The following is a 14623-nucleotide window of genomic DNA, read 5'->3' on the forward strand; positions in this document are numbered from 1 at the left end:
TTGCTGACGCAGCGGCGGAGTCCCTGAGGCACGCTGAGACCCACCACAGGCAGGCAGCCTGAGAAGCCAGCAGCCTGCCTCTCCAGGCCGGAGGGCCGCGCACTCTGGCCCCACTGTTCTGGGAGGTGACTTTTCTCTGGGCAGCTGGTGGGTCTTACTTCAGTCACTTCGAGGCTCTGCTTATGTCATTAATATGAAAAGGTTCCCTTCCTGTCGCCCTAAGTCTTTTTCCTTACGTTTCTCTACCATCCCCCGTCCCCTCCATGCCCATCCCCACCCCCTCCCACGTGCCCAGGACCTCTGCTTAGGTCCCCTCCACCTTCCTCCAGTGCAGGGAGCCCCACCTATCTGCGGAAACCGAAGCCTTCCCGAGGCATCTTTGGGCCCTTCTTGCCTTCTCTGGGGGGCTTGGGCGAAGGCGTCTCCACCGTGCCCCCGTAGGGACAGCTCTCGGAGCCCGGGTAGTGGCCTGTGCATTCCACGGCGGGCATGTATCCGCTGTCCCACATGCCTGTCCCACACAGCTTACACAGGTCGTGCAGGCTGCAGGGGATGCGGGGCAGGAGACGGAACTGGTGCAGCAGGCTGCGGGCCTGCAAAGAGAGGACAGGGGGTGGAGAGGTGGGGCAGGCTCCCAAAGGCCTTCATCCGAAGGGAGAGCAGGCGGCCAAGGGCGCCCGGGGCCCGCCTCAGGGCAGTCCCTGCCCTTGGGTCTGCCCCCTCTGACTCAGCCCCCCAGCTAGGATGCCCCAGCGCTCCGTCCGCCCTGCGGCTCCACCTTTCAGCCTCTGCGGGCTTCGTTCCCGCTGTCGTGGGCAGCGCCGTGCCCACTTCCTACCCACGCGACCGCTGGCCCCTGCGTCGCTCCTTACAGCCCCCGAAGACCACTACAGAGCTTTCACATGGGGCATCGCCAGCAGGAGGCTGGGAAGTGCGGAGTGGCCATGCTCAGCGTGGTGCCCCTTCCTTCCACTTGCCTTGGATGAGAGGCGGCGGCCCTCCCCCAAAGCTGCCTTCTCAGTCTGCCTGGCTCTGGGCTGTGAGTGAGGTGCCCCAAGGTGGGGGGGGGCTGTCTATGAAGCCGGATAATTTGTTCATTCCACGCAGCGGAGGAGGCTCTGGTGTCCCGGCCTGATGGTGGACTAGCCCTGTGCAGTGGCCTCGCAGGGAGCGCCCCCAGGAGCACACGGGGCGGGGCCTGCGTTCAAGCCCCGCCCCCGCGTCGGGGCTTGGAGCGTGGGCGGGGCTCTGTGGCCAAGGGGCGGGGCTCTGCAAGCCTAGTGGGTGGGGCCACTTGGGGGAGGGGCAGGCACTCACCTTCCTGAGAACGAGCTCCCCGTTCATGTGCATGGCCAGGTTTCCAAAGTGCAGGAGCATCTGGTCGGTGGCCAGCTGCTGCTCAATGACGTCATCCCCGTAGATGGCCACGATGGCCACGCAGATGAAAAGGTGGAAGTAATCCGTCTGAGGGGGAGGAGAGCAGGGTTCAGATAAGGCCCCAGGTGGAGGCTGAGTGCAGAGCTGTGGGGTGAGGCTGTCTGGGCTCATGTGGTCCTGGGCAAGCCGCAAGCCTCTTTTGCCCTGTTTCCCCACCGCACACGGGCCAAGGTCAGTACCTACACCCAAAGGCTGCTGTGACATGCAAAGGGGACAAGCTCGTGCTACCCACGGGCTGCTGCTGGGGAGCCCTCTAGGTGCATTCCGTCACAGCGTCCTCTGAGGGCTGACCCACGCTCATTGTGAAGTCTATTCATAAAGGCGCTGAGAAGAGCTCGTAAAGGTGCACGCAGAGGCTGGGTGCGAATACGCCCCAGTGGGTTGTGGAACAGGCCAGCGAGAAAGAACGTTCTGGCAGTTACTCTCTGGTCAGTGTCTTCCTCCCTCCAGGCTCAACATCCCAACTCTTGTCCCAGAGATGACCCCTAGGTTTGTTGCTAAGAAATCGAGAAGATCCTAACAGAGAGGAGCAAGACAGCTTCCTGACGGCCCCCACGGAGGGGTTACCGTGATCCTGCTGTCTTTCACTATCTCTTCGAGGACTCCACCGGGGACCCTGCTGCCCTCCTTGGAGACCACCTCACACCACTGCCCAGCAACACCAGGCGCGCAGCAGGAAGCTGGCACTCCGTCGGCTGGTATTTGACTGGGACGCATCCTGTGTGTTCCCCTGCCCGGATGCTTGGAGGGGGCTCTGCCTTTGACTCACACTGGCCCCCAAGGGCAGAGGAAGAGTAAGGAGCACCAGGAAGCCCATGTTTAGTCTCCCAATGTCGACCGGCCGGCCAGACGGAACAGCTAGGCCAGCCAGGCGGAGCCCACAATTCCTGCTGAGGTCAGAGTCAGCAATGCCCCGCGCCCTGCCTGCTCTGGACAGACCGTCCCCCAGGCTGTGGAGCCTCGGGCTGCCTGGCCCCTTCCTTTGAACTAATCCAGAATGGATTTGTTCTTGCTTTGGCTCAGAACGCTCCGGCCCAGGGTGGGAGACAGCAGGATTCCGGGAAGGGGGGTGTGCAGCTCCTCTCAGAGACAAACGTGGGGAGGAAGGGGTGAGGCATGTCCCACACAGAGCTGGGCAGCAGGACAGGACTAATTCCATTCACGGGACAGGCCTGGGGCAGTCCAGCCCCCACAGACACATGAGTAGTAAACAGATAGAATAGAGCCTTTCTCTCTCAGGGGTCACTTCAAAAGAGCCCCCCCTCCCATGGCCCTCACTCCCGAGGAAGTAGCCTACTCCCACCTCCCCGCCCCTCCCCACCCCTGTGCCATTAATGTCATCAGGGGCGGGGCCCATGTGGCCAAATGCGGTCCAGCACACTAATCCAGGCCAGGCCGCAGAGCCAGACCCGGGCCAGGGGGCGGGTACGGAGACGGCTTGGGGCACCAGGGCGGCTTCCTGGGACTTGCCGCCCTCCGAGAAGCTCCTCCTGCAACACCAGCAAGAGTGGAGCCTGCCAGCTCACGTGTCTGCAGATTGGCCCGGCGTCCCATCGACCTCTGAGGTCTGTCTAATGGAAGCTGCCGGCTTCCACGGCGAGGACAGAGCCGGCTCTTGCAGAAAGGATCCTGGCCACCTCCCAGATGTGTCAATACTATTTTTTTTTTTTTTAAAGCTGTTGGATCCAGAGAGGCTTGCCCATCCTTCAACATGGCCAACTTGTTGCTAAGTTGGGTGTTAAAGCCATGGGATAGGGACGCACGCTCTTGGGGGCTTTGCAGTGGAAATCTGGGGAGGGACGGTGGGTCCTGGGCTCTCCGGAGGGGCTGACGGGGACGCAGGGTCTCAGGCTCTTTCCCTGCGCAGTCCTGAGCGAGCAGGGAAGGAGGGCCTGGTGGCCGGGGCTGCAGGGGGCCTGCTCGCCCTCACCGATGTCACCCTCACACTGATTGGTTGTGGCAGCAGGGAGCTGGGCCCCAGGATGTGGTAATGAGCACAGTCAGTGGGCAATTTGCATCTGTTTCAGTTACTTGGGAGGCGAGCTGTTGATCTGAAGGCAGCCCGGGGGATGATGAGAAGGCAGGAGCCTGGTGTGGTGGGGGTGTGTGGGTTATGGGGGCTGGGGCTGCGGAGGAGGGGACCCCGGAGGGCCCCCGCCCCCGCAGGGTGCGGCTGCCTGGCCCTGCTCACCTGGTAGTGGGCCCAGCAGGCCTCCCAGATGCGCAGCGCCTCGGCCTCGGGGAACTCGCGCTTGAAACACAGCAGCAGCCAACGGTGGCAAAAGAGCATCTGCAGGCCGTCCTCACCCAGCGAGACCAGGTGCTGGTAGAAGCGCAGGTGCGTCAGCCGCAGCAGCTCCCGCAGGTAGAGCTGGGGGTGAGGCCAGGACCAGTGAGCCCCCAGGCTCTGCCCAAGGTGCCCACTCCCACTGAGGCCCTTCCTCGGGCCCCCAGCCCGAGAAGCACGCGTGCCGAGCACGGGGCCTCCATCGGCAGCGTCTGCACCGGCTTACGTTATTCTGCTGCTGGAGTCGGACTCACACCTGTCTTGGCTAGTTCACCCCAGATTTCAGACTGTTCTGGAGGCACAGCCCGGGGCAGGCAGAGCATGCTGCCCTGCTGTGGACCGGAGGCTCCCCAGGTCTCAGCCACCACACAGGGCGGTTTCTGCTGCTCCCTCCTCCTGGGGAGGGTGAGCAGATCATGCACGGAACCCCCAGTCCAACCACCTTCCCATCGCCAAGAACCATCATCTTCCAGAGCTGACTTAGAGCGGGGAGGGGGCATTTCTGAACCTCAGGGTGCTCGTTTCCTGCACGTAAGGTCACCACCCAGTGACGTGGGTGAGGGACGAGATCGAGGCTCCTTCTGGCAGGGCCCAGCTTGGGCTGCTGACTTCAGAGCCCTGAGAATATCCATCTCTGGCAGCTAATGAGTCACGGGGCCGTGTGCTGCATGAGCCCGTCAGGAGCCAATCGCGTCAGACCCCATAATTACCTCCCCAGGTGCCGTGGAAACCTGACATCACAGGGCCAATGCAGAGAGGGGGCAGCTGGGGGTGGGGTGTGTGTGTGTGGTGGGGGGGACCTGGGGCAGGGCTCCGTGACTCACAGGCCCCTCCCACACAAGCAACCCGTCATTCCCACTGGAGACAGCCGCTGGGGCCCTTGGAGGGGCTGAGTCTGAGGATCTTTTCTGACCGGCCCAGCACAGCGTCAAGACCACGCATGCGGCCTACCCCCGCTTACCCCACGTGGACGTCCCCTGGCCTTCCAAGCCACACCTCCTGGACCCTGGCTCCCTGGTCCTCAGACCCCCTGCTGTGCTCGGCTCCCATCCACAGTCAGACCCCAGCTCCAGTCAGTTCCGTCCCCATCGCTCCTGACATGGCCGGTCCCAAAAGTCCAGGCCGCACAGTATCACTGCCCGAACCTGTGCTCGGCCAAGTCTGGGCACATCCCGTGTGCTGTGGCGTCTGCCTGATCCACCTGCCTGCCTACTTCCCGTCTCTGTCAGCTTCCCGGCTGGGGTCCTCTCTGGGACTGGAGAGCCAAGACCACAGCCTAGTGCCCTCCACCCGGCACTCGGCAGGTGTTTGGAACACACAGGAGCTGCCTCGAGTGCTGACTGAAGGCTCCCGGCCCTGCCTTACCAGCTCTGCCTGTCCCCCTCCCCCTCAACATTCAGAGCTGCTGGGTCTGTGCAGGTGAGGGGAGGCCATGAGGGGGGGGCATGCTGGCTGGGCACTGCAGGAGGCCTGGGCCTGGAATGGGGCGTGGTGACTGTCCAGGGGGCCTCAGGAGCCCCTCCCATTCCTGCATCCTGTGTTGGAGCCTTGCAGGGAGCAGCCCAGATGTACCTGAGGACCCATCCTGTAAAGCACAGGGCCAGGTGTGATGGGCCTCCCCTTCCTCACTCCTCCACCAGGGGAGGGGCCTCCCCCGACAGCCCAGCCTACAGGGGGCATGGGGTGGGGATGGCAGCAGGTGTCCTGGGACTGAGGAATAAGATGCGTTCCTCCCACGGAGCTTGGCCTTAGCAGAGGCCCAAGGCTAAGCCCCCAGGCCCCACTGGCAACGCCCACCCTGGCTTTTTCTGCCTGTTGACCCATAGCAGCCATGCCACACGTGGCCACCAAGACCTCGAGCAGCAAGGGCAGGAGGCAGCGTACTCTCCCCCAGCACACTGTTAACCCGCACGGCCCAGCCTCACCAGCTGTCTCTCCATGTCCTCGTCCCGAGGAGAGCTGACGAAGATCGTGTTCTGCATCAAACCCACAAAGCACCAGAAGGTGTCTGATTCGTCCAGGACCTCGGCCAGGATGGGCGCCACAAGGTCTGACATGCCCTGGAAGTAGCCGATGGCTGGGTTGTATACGGCATAGTTCAGCAGGATCCTCCTGGGGACGCAGGGCAGAGAGCAGGGAGTCAGTGAGAGCGGGCCTCGATGTGGCCCACCCCTGCTGCGCTCTTGACGGTGTGTCGCCCAGGCTGGAGACCCCAGGCTGCCAGGATGCGCCCCCTTCACCTCGATCTCAGGGCAAGGAAGGTAGCCCTCAGGGCACTGTCCTCAGGGTCTAGGGAAATGGAGTGGCCTACAGGAGCTCCTGGGCAGGCCCAAACCTCCAGAGCAGGGGAAAGAGAGTATATGGGTCTGATTTTCTTAATGGTGGCTGCCCGCCTGTGACAAAAGGTGGGTGCGCAGGGACATTTGTACGGGCTGCGAATTTTGTGCCATCATTTGCCAGGTGGTAAAATGTCAGAGATGCAAGTCTCGGGCTCTGTGTGGTTTCATGGGCCAGAGGACCACCTGTTGGGAGGCTCAGAGGGAGGCTCATCCAGGGCTGGTGGGAGCCAAGCAAGCCAGGCTTGGTGGAGGCCCAGGGATGGGAGGCTTTGCTGGTACCCTGGGGAGGGACCAGCCACAAGACATGGACTGATGTTGCCTAAAGTAGCTAATGAGCCTCTGCTTCTGGACCCCGCCCCTGCTGCTGTTCCTTTTCTTCCCAGAAGGCCGGCGGAGTCCCGAGGGGTAAGGTGACCCCGAGTGGCAGGTGAGGAAGTGGAATGGTGGGGGGGGGCAGGGCTCTCCTCCCCTCCGGGAGACCCTCACTGGCTGGGGAGGGCAGGTACCTCATGCTCTCCACGTTCGGATTGTCTTTGCCTCGGAAGAACTGGTTGCTCCGATCCGTCCGAACCACATCCTTGTCCACGGTGAACTGCACGTCGCGCCAGAACGCTTTGTGCTCTTCAGGGGTCATGGAGAGCCTGGCACAGAGCAGAGCGCCGGCCGGGGGCTCCGCGAGCAGCACGCATGCGTGTGCGCACACGCAAGCACACACACGCACGCGCACACACACGCACGCACACAAGCACACATGCACGCACACACACGCAGTCATGCACACGCAAGCACGCACACGCACTCATGCACACACGCACACGCACTCATGCACACACGCACGCGCGCACACATGCACACACGCACGCGCACACACGCATTCATGCACACGCAAGCACACACACGCACTCATGCACACACGCGCACGCGCGCGCATACACACGCACTCATGCACATGCAAGCACACGCACGCACGCACACACACACTCATGCACACACATGCACACACACGCTCCAGGCAGGGCCCGTCCTTCCCCACCCCTGCTCCTGATGGGGGCTGGGCTGCTGCCGCCGGCAAACCCTCCGGCTCCCCACTAACTTGGGGGTGCTGGTTATCCATTGTCGGGGAGCAGAGCGGGCCGTGGCCCGCGCTCAGCCAGGCCGAGAGAGACCTCAGCCGTCAGCTCCGGCCCAGCGTGCCCGGCGGGGCGTCGGTGCCTAGCTCAGTCTGTCGAGCTCTCAAACACTGAGGCGGCACTGAGGAGCGAGGAGCGCCGGGGATAACGCCGGCTCTTATCCAAGCCTATCACTCCGTGCCTGGGACCCATTTTCCAAAGAAAGTCTGGGTCACGGAACATATCATCAGTGCGGGGTTGCACCGCCAATCGCCGGGTCGGCTGAGTCCCACCGGGGGCCGGGCCGGGCCGGCGGCCCTTACCTCTTCTGCTGGATCTCGGCGTATTCCCGGCGCTTCCGCGCCCGCAGTGCCTCCCTCTCCTGCGACGTGGACTCGTGGCTGTAATACCGCAGCAGGAAGGGCCAGACCTCCCCCCGGATTGACACATCAATGCCGCCGAAGAAAATGGCCTGCAGGAAGCGGCCGAAGTTGGGGAGGGGCCAACACAGGGCGGCTCAAAGCACCCCCAGCCCCCGGAGATTTGTGTTTTGGGGGCTTTGCTGCGCCTTGGTGACAGCTGATGCCTTGATTCAGGTCGCTGTGATTTGCACATGTTTGGAGGGAAAGTGGAGGCCCTCCATTCCCATACAGCACACAGCCAGGCTCATTTCAATGTCAATGCCCACCCTGGTGTGGCGCTCAGATTAACGTGTCGTTCTCACGTCATGGCCTAATCCCGGTTTTGGAAGCGCTGCATTTCACCGCGAGCTGTTCTATGCAGCCTGACTCCGGGTCCCCCAAGCCCGCTCCCGAGGTTTCCTTTTCAACGCAGAGCCTTTGATTGCTTTATCGGGCGGGCGTGTTCACACAAGGGGGCAGCCTCCCGGGAGGCGGCCCTGGGTGCCCCCGGCTTACCTTGCGCAGTTTGTATCCCTCCTCTACCTGGCCCAGCTCGTTCAGGTGGCGCAGCCAGGCCGCCACGTCCAGCCTCTTGTACATGCTCTCCTCAGGGTGTGTCTCGGAGGAGGGCAGTTTAGGGCGTCGGATGGAGAACTGCATGCACGTCTTTTCGTCGGTGACCTGCTGGCCCGGATGGAGTCCGGAAACTCCGGGAGATAAGCACCTGGCGGGCGGGCCCCCGAAGCCAGCCCACTCTCCCCAGGACAGAAAAGCCCCCTCTCACCCCACCACACCCCGAAAGGAGGGGGACCCGTTCTCCCCACATACAGACCCCTAAATGGCAAGTGTAATTAGACGCAATTAAAATGAAAATACCTTCATCTTAACATCGGTTTCCCAGGTCGCTGGGCTTCCCCAGCCCACTCCCACTGACAGACCAACCGATGGACCATGGCCCCCCCCCCGCTCACCCCCCCCCCCCCCGCGACCCCCAGCCGGCCGCAAAAAACGGAATTAATGCCTCGAACGGCCCAACTTCCCTCTGCCGGGAGGGCCTACAATAAATTACATGTGATTGGCCACAAACAAAGGGACCGCTGTTCCCCGAGCAGGGAGCCCGCCTGTCAGGTTGTCTCCACGGGCAGTCACGAATCCAGGGCAAAACTGCAGCTGACATTTAATTCAAAAATCAAAGGTTGCTCGATGTAGGGGGAAAAGCAAGCCATACTACTGTAATAAGGAGAGCCAGCAGGAGGCTCTGTGGGAAGGAAGGGGATCTTAAAGTCAGCCCCTTTCTAATAAGCACATACAGTATCTTGAACAGATAATTAAAGAGCTCTTATTACATTTGTATGTAGATTGAGCAAAATATGGCAGGAAGCCTTGTCAAAACATGATTTTTCAAGTGCAAAGCACTGACTTTACAAGAAGACCTGGGCCTGCTTCAGATCCAAAGTTGCCGCTCTGCCAGCCCCCCAGCGACCACGGACCGCCAGGGGCCCCCAAGGTCACATTCTGTGAGGCCTTTGTGCGGGGGGAGCCCTGGATCCCCCCCATGGGCGGGAAGGGCAGGGGGTGGGTCTGGCCGCGGGGTGCAGACCTCACGACACCCCCCCCCCCCCGGGGCGGCCCCCCCCCCCCCCCGGGGCTCCCTGGTCCTTGAGGTGCGTCTCCACACAGTATTTCCAGCGCTGAAACACGTCGGACAGCTTGTCCAGGCCGCCGTGGTGGAAATGGAAAACCTTGAACTGGCTCTCGCGGCTGGCGATGACCATCTGGCCGCTGGTGCAGGCCTCATCGCTGGGCGGCCGCGGCAGGGGAAGGGAACGGGGCAATGAAGATGGAAACCCTGGCTTTGATTTCCAAGTATAATCAGAGGCCCCTATCACTGACCTCAGAGGCAGGAAACAGGAAGGCCCCTGGAGTTTGGCTGCTGGCTGCAGGGGGACAGCACTACACCCGCAAGGAACCCACCACCCGCTTGGCTGAAGAAGGAAAATAGCCCTCTCCTGGGGACTCCGGGAAGGAGGACTGCCCTCGCTCCCTGCTTGGCTGCCTGAGAGGCCCTGGGTCCCCTCCCCCGTATGCTCCCTCCTGTCCGGGAGATCCAAGGGTGGATGGCGTTGGGTGGAATCAGATTTTGAACCCAGGTGGGGCGGGCACTGAGAGAGCCTCCTCCATTGGTCTGGGATGGACTCCTCCTCTCACTCAGGGAGAATCGTCCAGGGAAACTCACTGAACATCCAACAGGGCCATCAGTGCAACCTTGCCTGCCCTTCCGTAAACAGCCAGAATGTGGCTCTGGGTCCGGGACCCTCTGGGGACACACCTGCTTCGAGCACAGGTCTTCGGTTGGGGCTATTCTGTGGCTGGGCTGCCGTGCTTTTCAGGAGAGATTTGATGTGGCCACGAGACAGGACACTATTGGTCTGCCCACCATGAGAAAGGGGAGCCTCCCTCCGGAAAGCCAGGGCCCCGTCCTGCACACAAAGGCCGAGCTGCAAAGCCTCTCCGTGGGTAACTGGGAGCAGCCTGTAGCAGCTTTCTGTACGGCCCCCACCTGGCTGTTCTCCAAGCCAGAGTCTGAAGCCACGGCAGGCCACCGTCACCCTGAGTGCAGGTGGAAGAGGCTGGTAGCTGCCCCGACCCAGTTCCTGGGAGCAGCCATCGTGGGGTACCACTGCCCCCCAGCTTAGTGATGTCGGGAAGCAAACATTTGGGAAGGCGGGCATTGTCCCTGGACCCGAAGCCCTGCCTGCCGGGACCCCTGCACCACCAGCCTCCTTCCAGGAAGCTGCCCAGAGAGGCTCTCACCTGAAGAAGAGGCGGAGGGAGCGCATCTGCCCCAGGTCCACGCGGAACACGCCGCAGATCTGCTCCAGGGCACAGGTCCTCTGCGGCTCGTCCCACCGCGGGGTCTGCAGGAGGCCGGTGCCGTCCGGGAACCGCAGGTGGGCGTCGGCGCTGGACGGGGAGCTGGTGGGGGAGGTCGCGTCATGGCCACGGGGGCAGGGCAGGGAGGGTGTGGGGGAGACATTTCAACATGGGCCCAGGCGCGAACGCACACACAGACAGGACTGCAGGCACCACACAGGCGACGGGCTCTCCACAGACACCCGTGAACGAATGAATGAATGAGTCCCATTTTCGTGTGGAAGGGGACGAATGGTTACGGTCAAAGTGCATCCCATGTCAACCGAGGCAGTAAGCTGCCCTAATGACAGATGAGCTCACCCTGACAGGTTACCCAGCCCCTTTGAGCCTTTGTGTCCCCAGGTGCAAAGTGAGGATAATGCGGGGGTCTTGTGCGGGATCAACAGCGGCAGAGTGCTGGGCGCTGGTCCTCAGAGCTCTCTACGAGAAGCTGTTTCGTGACCACTTTAGACAGCATTTAAGTCCCGTTAAGTTCACTATTTTCCTGAAAAAAAACCCTGGTTCCGTTTATGGTTCAGTTAGAAAACATGAGGGTTATTGATACTCATAATACAAATAATGAACATTTATTAAACACTCAGTCTGAGCCTGGCCCTGTATTAACCACTCCTCATGTGCATTTATTACATATATTCCTCACAATAATCCTTTGAAATGAGTCGTGTCATTACCCTCCTTGCACAGAAGAGGAACTGAGGACCAGAGAGGTTAAGTAGCTTGCCCAAGGTCACACAGCTAGCAGGCGGTGCAGTTGGGATTTGAACCCGAGCTCTGTGGCCCAGGTCCTCACCAGCATATTTGATTGCCTCTAAGTTCCAAGTTCAGCAATATAACCCCACTTATTCTGTTTTATTTATTAATTTATTTTTTTAAGATTTATTTAATTTATTTGAGAGAGAGTGAGAGCACAAGCAGGGGGAGAGGCAGAGGGAGAAGCAGATTCCCCACCAAGCAGGGAGCCCCACGCAGGACTCCATCCCAGGACCCTGGGATCACAACCTGAGCCAAAAGCAGACGCTTAACCGACTGAGACACCCAGGTGCCCTGTTCTGTTTTCAGTTTTTTTTTTAGTTTACGAATTTGTTCAAAACCCTAGTTGCAAAATATTTTCTTACATGGGTTCAGCCATACCATAGGTTAAATGCCGTCTCTTGAGATTTACCAGCAATATCTAGCAAATGCCCACTAAAACATAACCAGAGTAAAGCACGCATCAGTTCCAGGCCCCAACCCCAGCATCCTACCGAGATTCCATAGCGATTGCTTTATTGTGTCTCTCTGTTCTAGCCCAGAGCATAGAGGTGTCGGAGGCGATTAACCCCAAGGCACCTCTTCCTCCAATAGGCACCAGGTCTCTCCACAAAGCCACTCTGGGTGGTTCGAGCACAATCCCTCATAACTTGGAACTTCCTCAAAGAGAAAGACTGGCTTTTTAAACCTTTGCTGCTTCTAGAACAATAACGGTCCTGGTGTGTAGGATGCTTTTCTTCCCTCCCTGTGTCAGGAAGTGGGCTGAGCCTGGTCCTGCCGTTTCTGTGGGGGCCCCTGGGCTTTCCAACAGGACAGACAGGTAGCTGGATGGGAAGGGAGGTAGATGAGCTGACCCACTGTGGCCATGCAGCAAACTTGGACCCAAAAAGGCTGAGGCAGTCGCCGCCTTCCAGAGTGGACCCTGACCGGGCTGCACTACACAGTCATTGTGTGCAAAACAAGGCCCGTGGCTGGCCTGAAGACAGCCCCCCACCACGCCACTTGTGCAGCATCTCATAATCTCCTTATTGAACAATGAGGCCCCAGCGGCTGGGAGATCATGGGCTCCGCATGCTTCCCAGGCCGGCGGGCCCATCCCGGGCTCGCCTCCAAACCTGGCTGGAGGGGGAGCCCCCAAAGGATGGCATTATTTCCAGCCCCCTCCCTCAGCCTCCCCACCACCACACGCACACAGCACCACCCACCAAAACCTGCACGCCCTTGCCAACGGGCTGCTGCGGCCTGCTCACCCCGTGGGGCGGGCCAAGCTTTCCAGGAAACAGAGCCAGGATGGAGATTCACTCTGGCACAGTTGTGGGTGGAAGACTCCCCAAGACTCCATGCTCCACTGCTGTGGCCGGGAGCACGCCTCCCTGGAGGGGAAGGAGCCGATTTCAAACCAGGAAAGGGCCCCAGGGAGAGGGTCCACTACGCACCTTCCAGGCGCAGCTTGCCTCCAGGCAGAAGGCTGCTTATACCCTTTCACGACTCCTGAGGGGGAAATTATTTGCATTAATTCATTGATTGACCAATTAATTCAAGACACTATGCTCGGGACCTACCACTGGGGTTCCATCGACTTACTGTTTCAGCCGACTCAAAAGGCTCAGGACGAAGAAAAACAAGGGCAAATTTAGAAGTTTGGATATTTAAAAAATGTTAACATCTGGCCCCGATGCCTCTTTGACCTTGAGAAGCACAACAGTTTTGGAGGTCAAACTTTCTCTGAAAAGAGACCCTTCCTATATATACACCAGTTATCTGTTGCCGTGTAACAAATGATTCCAAAACTTAGCAACTTAAAAACGAGCCCTCTTACTTGCTCGCAGTTCTGGTTGGGCGGGGCTGAGTCAGGCGCTCTGCTGGGCGCTCAGGCAGCTGGAGCAGGTGCGGGGAGTGGCGGGGCGGTGGGGGGGGTGGCTGAAATGGCCTCTGTCCACAAGGTCTGGGGGCTGTGCTGCCGCCGACGGCCGGGTTTCTTTCCCCTCATGGTGCCTTGCCTCCTGTGCCTGGGCTTCCTTACGTGGGAGCGAGCCAGGAGGCACCTGCTGCCAGGTCTGGACTCACCTATGGCACTCACGCCACATCCCATTGGCCAAAGCAACTGGTGGGCGGGCCGGACTCAGGGGGTTGGGACCCGCACACCGCCCTCCTTGGTAGGAGCTGCTGCAGAGAATTCGAGGCCCGATTTAATCTCCAACCACCTGACACGCCCGAGTTACCAGGTGGCGAAGAACTCGCTGTGTTCAGCTGTGACCGTGCTCGCTTTGCTCTTTTTCGTTTCTGTTTCTGCATTTTGGTGAGATCCTCAGAAAACAACCAAAACTAAGAGATGCTACATTCCTTGGAGTTTAGCGTCTTTCTGGCTCTATCTATGACACATTTTTAACTTGTAGTATTTCGGGAGAGATTGCCTAAATAAACCATCCGTTTCATTTTAATGCACCACACATAATAATTTTATGAACAACCCAAATTACACATGGCACATTTGAATATTCTTAAAAACCAAACTGTTCTCCACGTGTAAACAGATAAAAAATAAAAACTGTGCTGATTTCAATTTCCCCCAGATCTTATTTCCTTACTGTTCTTTTTCCACGGCTTCAAAGTTCACAGACCTTTTGCACGTTCATCCCAGGCTCGAGGATTAAATGACCGTGTGTTCTCTGCCAGGACCGCGCCTGGAGCTGGTGATGCAGAAGCCACCAGACACAGTCGTTCCCTCGTGGCAACGGGTCTTGATGGGGAAACAGATGTCACGCTAGATGACCGAGGTGGCCATACAGTCATGTCTACACAGGCACTATGCCAAGGAGACCCAAGGCTTCCATCAGCTTGGCTCTAGTTTGAACCCGTGGAACCCCAGTGCTAGGTCCCGAGCATAGTGTCTTGAATTAATTGGTCAATCAATGAATTAATGCAAATAATTCCCCCCTCAGGAGTCTGCCTGGAGGCAAGCTGCCCCTGACCCTTGAGCAACACAGGTTTGAACTGTATGGGTCCATTTCATGCGGATTTTTTTCTCATAAATTCAGTCCAGTACTGTAAGTATATTTTCTCTTCCTTATGATTTTCTTAATAACATTTTATTTTCTCTAGCCTACTTTATTGTAAGAGTACAGTATATAATATACATACAAAATATGTGTTAATTGATCTTTTATGATATTGGTAAGGCTTCCTATCAGCAGTAGGCTATTAGTAGTTAAGTTTTTGGAGAGTCAAAGTTATATGTGGATTTTTGAGTGTGTGGGGGGTTGGCACCCCTAACCACCACATTATTCAAGGGTTTGGTTTGGTTTACATATTTGTATGATACTATATATATATATATATATATATATATACATTTGTTAAAACCCA

The 14623-nt window shown here is 58.9% G+C and overlaps 1 protein-coding gene across 1 annotated transcript in view; it reads right to left on the reverse strand.

The window, feature by feature from the left end:
* Nucleotides 1-292: 292 nt before the first annotated feature.
* The window catches only part of TBC1D16 (TBC1 domain family member 16), a 59617-nt gene continuing 45286 nt past the window's right edge, over nt 293-14623 (reverse strand). The window contains exons 3-11 of the mRNA XM_044921692.1: nt 10388-10549; nt 9223-9373; nt 8090-8254; nt 7496-7644; nt 6570-6704; nt 5650-5836; nt 3629-3808; nt 1318-1464; nt 293-593 (exon numbers count right to left, since the gene is read on the reverse strand). Of these exons, the coding sequence (XP_044777627.1) occupies nt 345-593; nt 1318-1464; nt 3629-3808; nt 5650-5836; nt 6570-6704; nt 7496-7644; nt 8090-8254; nt 9223-9373; nt 10388-10549 (1525 nt within the window). The 3' untranslated portion in view covers nt 293-344. The remainder of the gene's footprint in view (nt 594-1317; nt 1465-3628; nt 3809-5649; nt 5837-6569; nt 6705-7495; nt 7645-8089; nt 8255-9222; nt 9374-10387; nt 10550-14623) is intronic.

Source organism: Neomonachus schauinslandi, chromosome 15, assembly GCF_002201575.2.
Source record: "Neomonachus schauinslandi chromosome 15, ASM220157v2, whole genome shotgun sequence".
NCBI classification, from domain to species: Eukaryota; Metazoa; Chordata; class Mammalia; order Carnivora; family Phocidae; genus Neomonachus; species Neomonachus schauinslandi.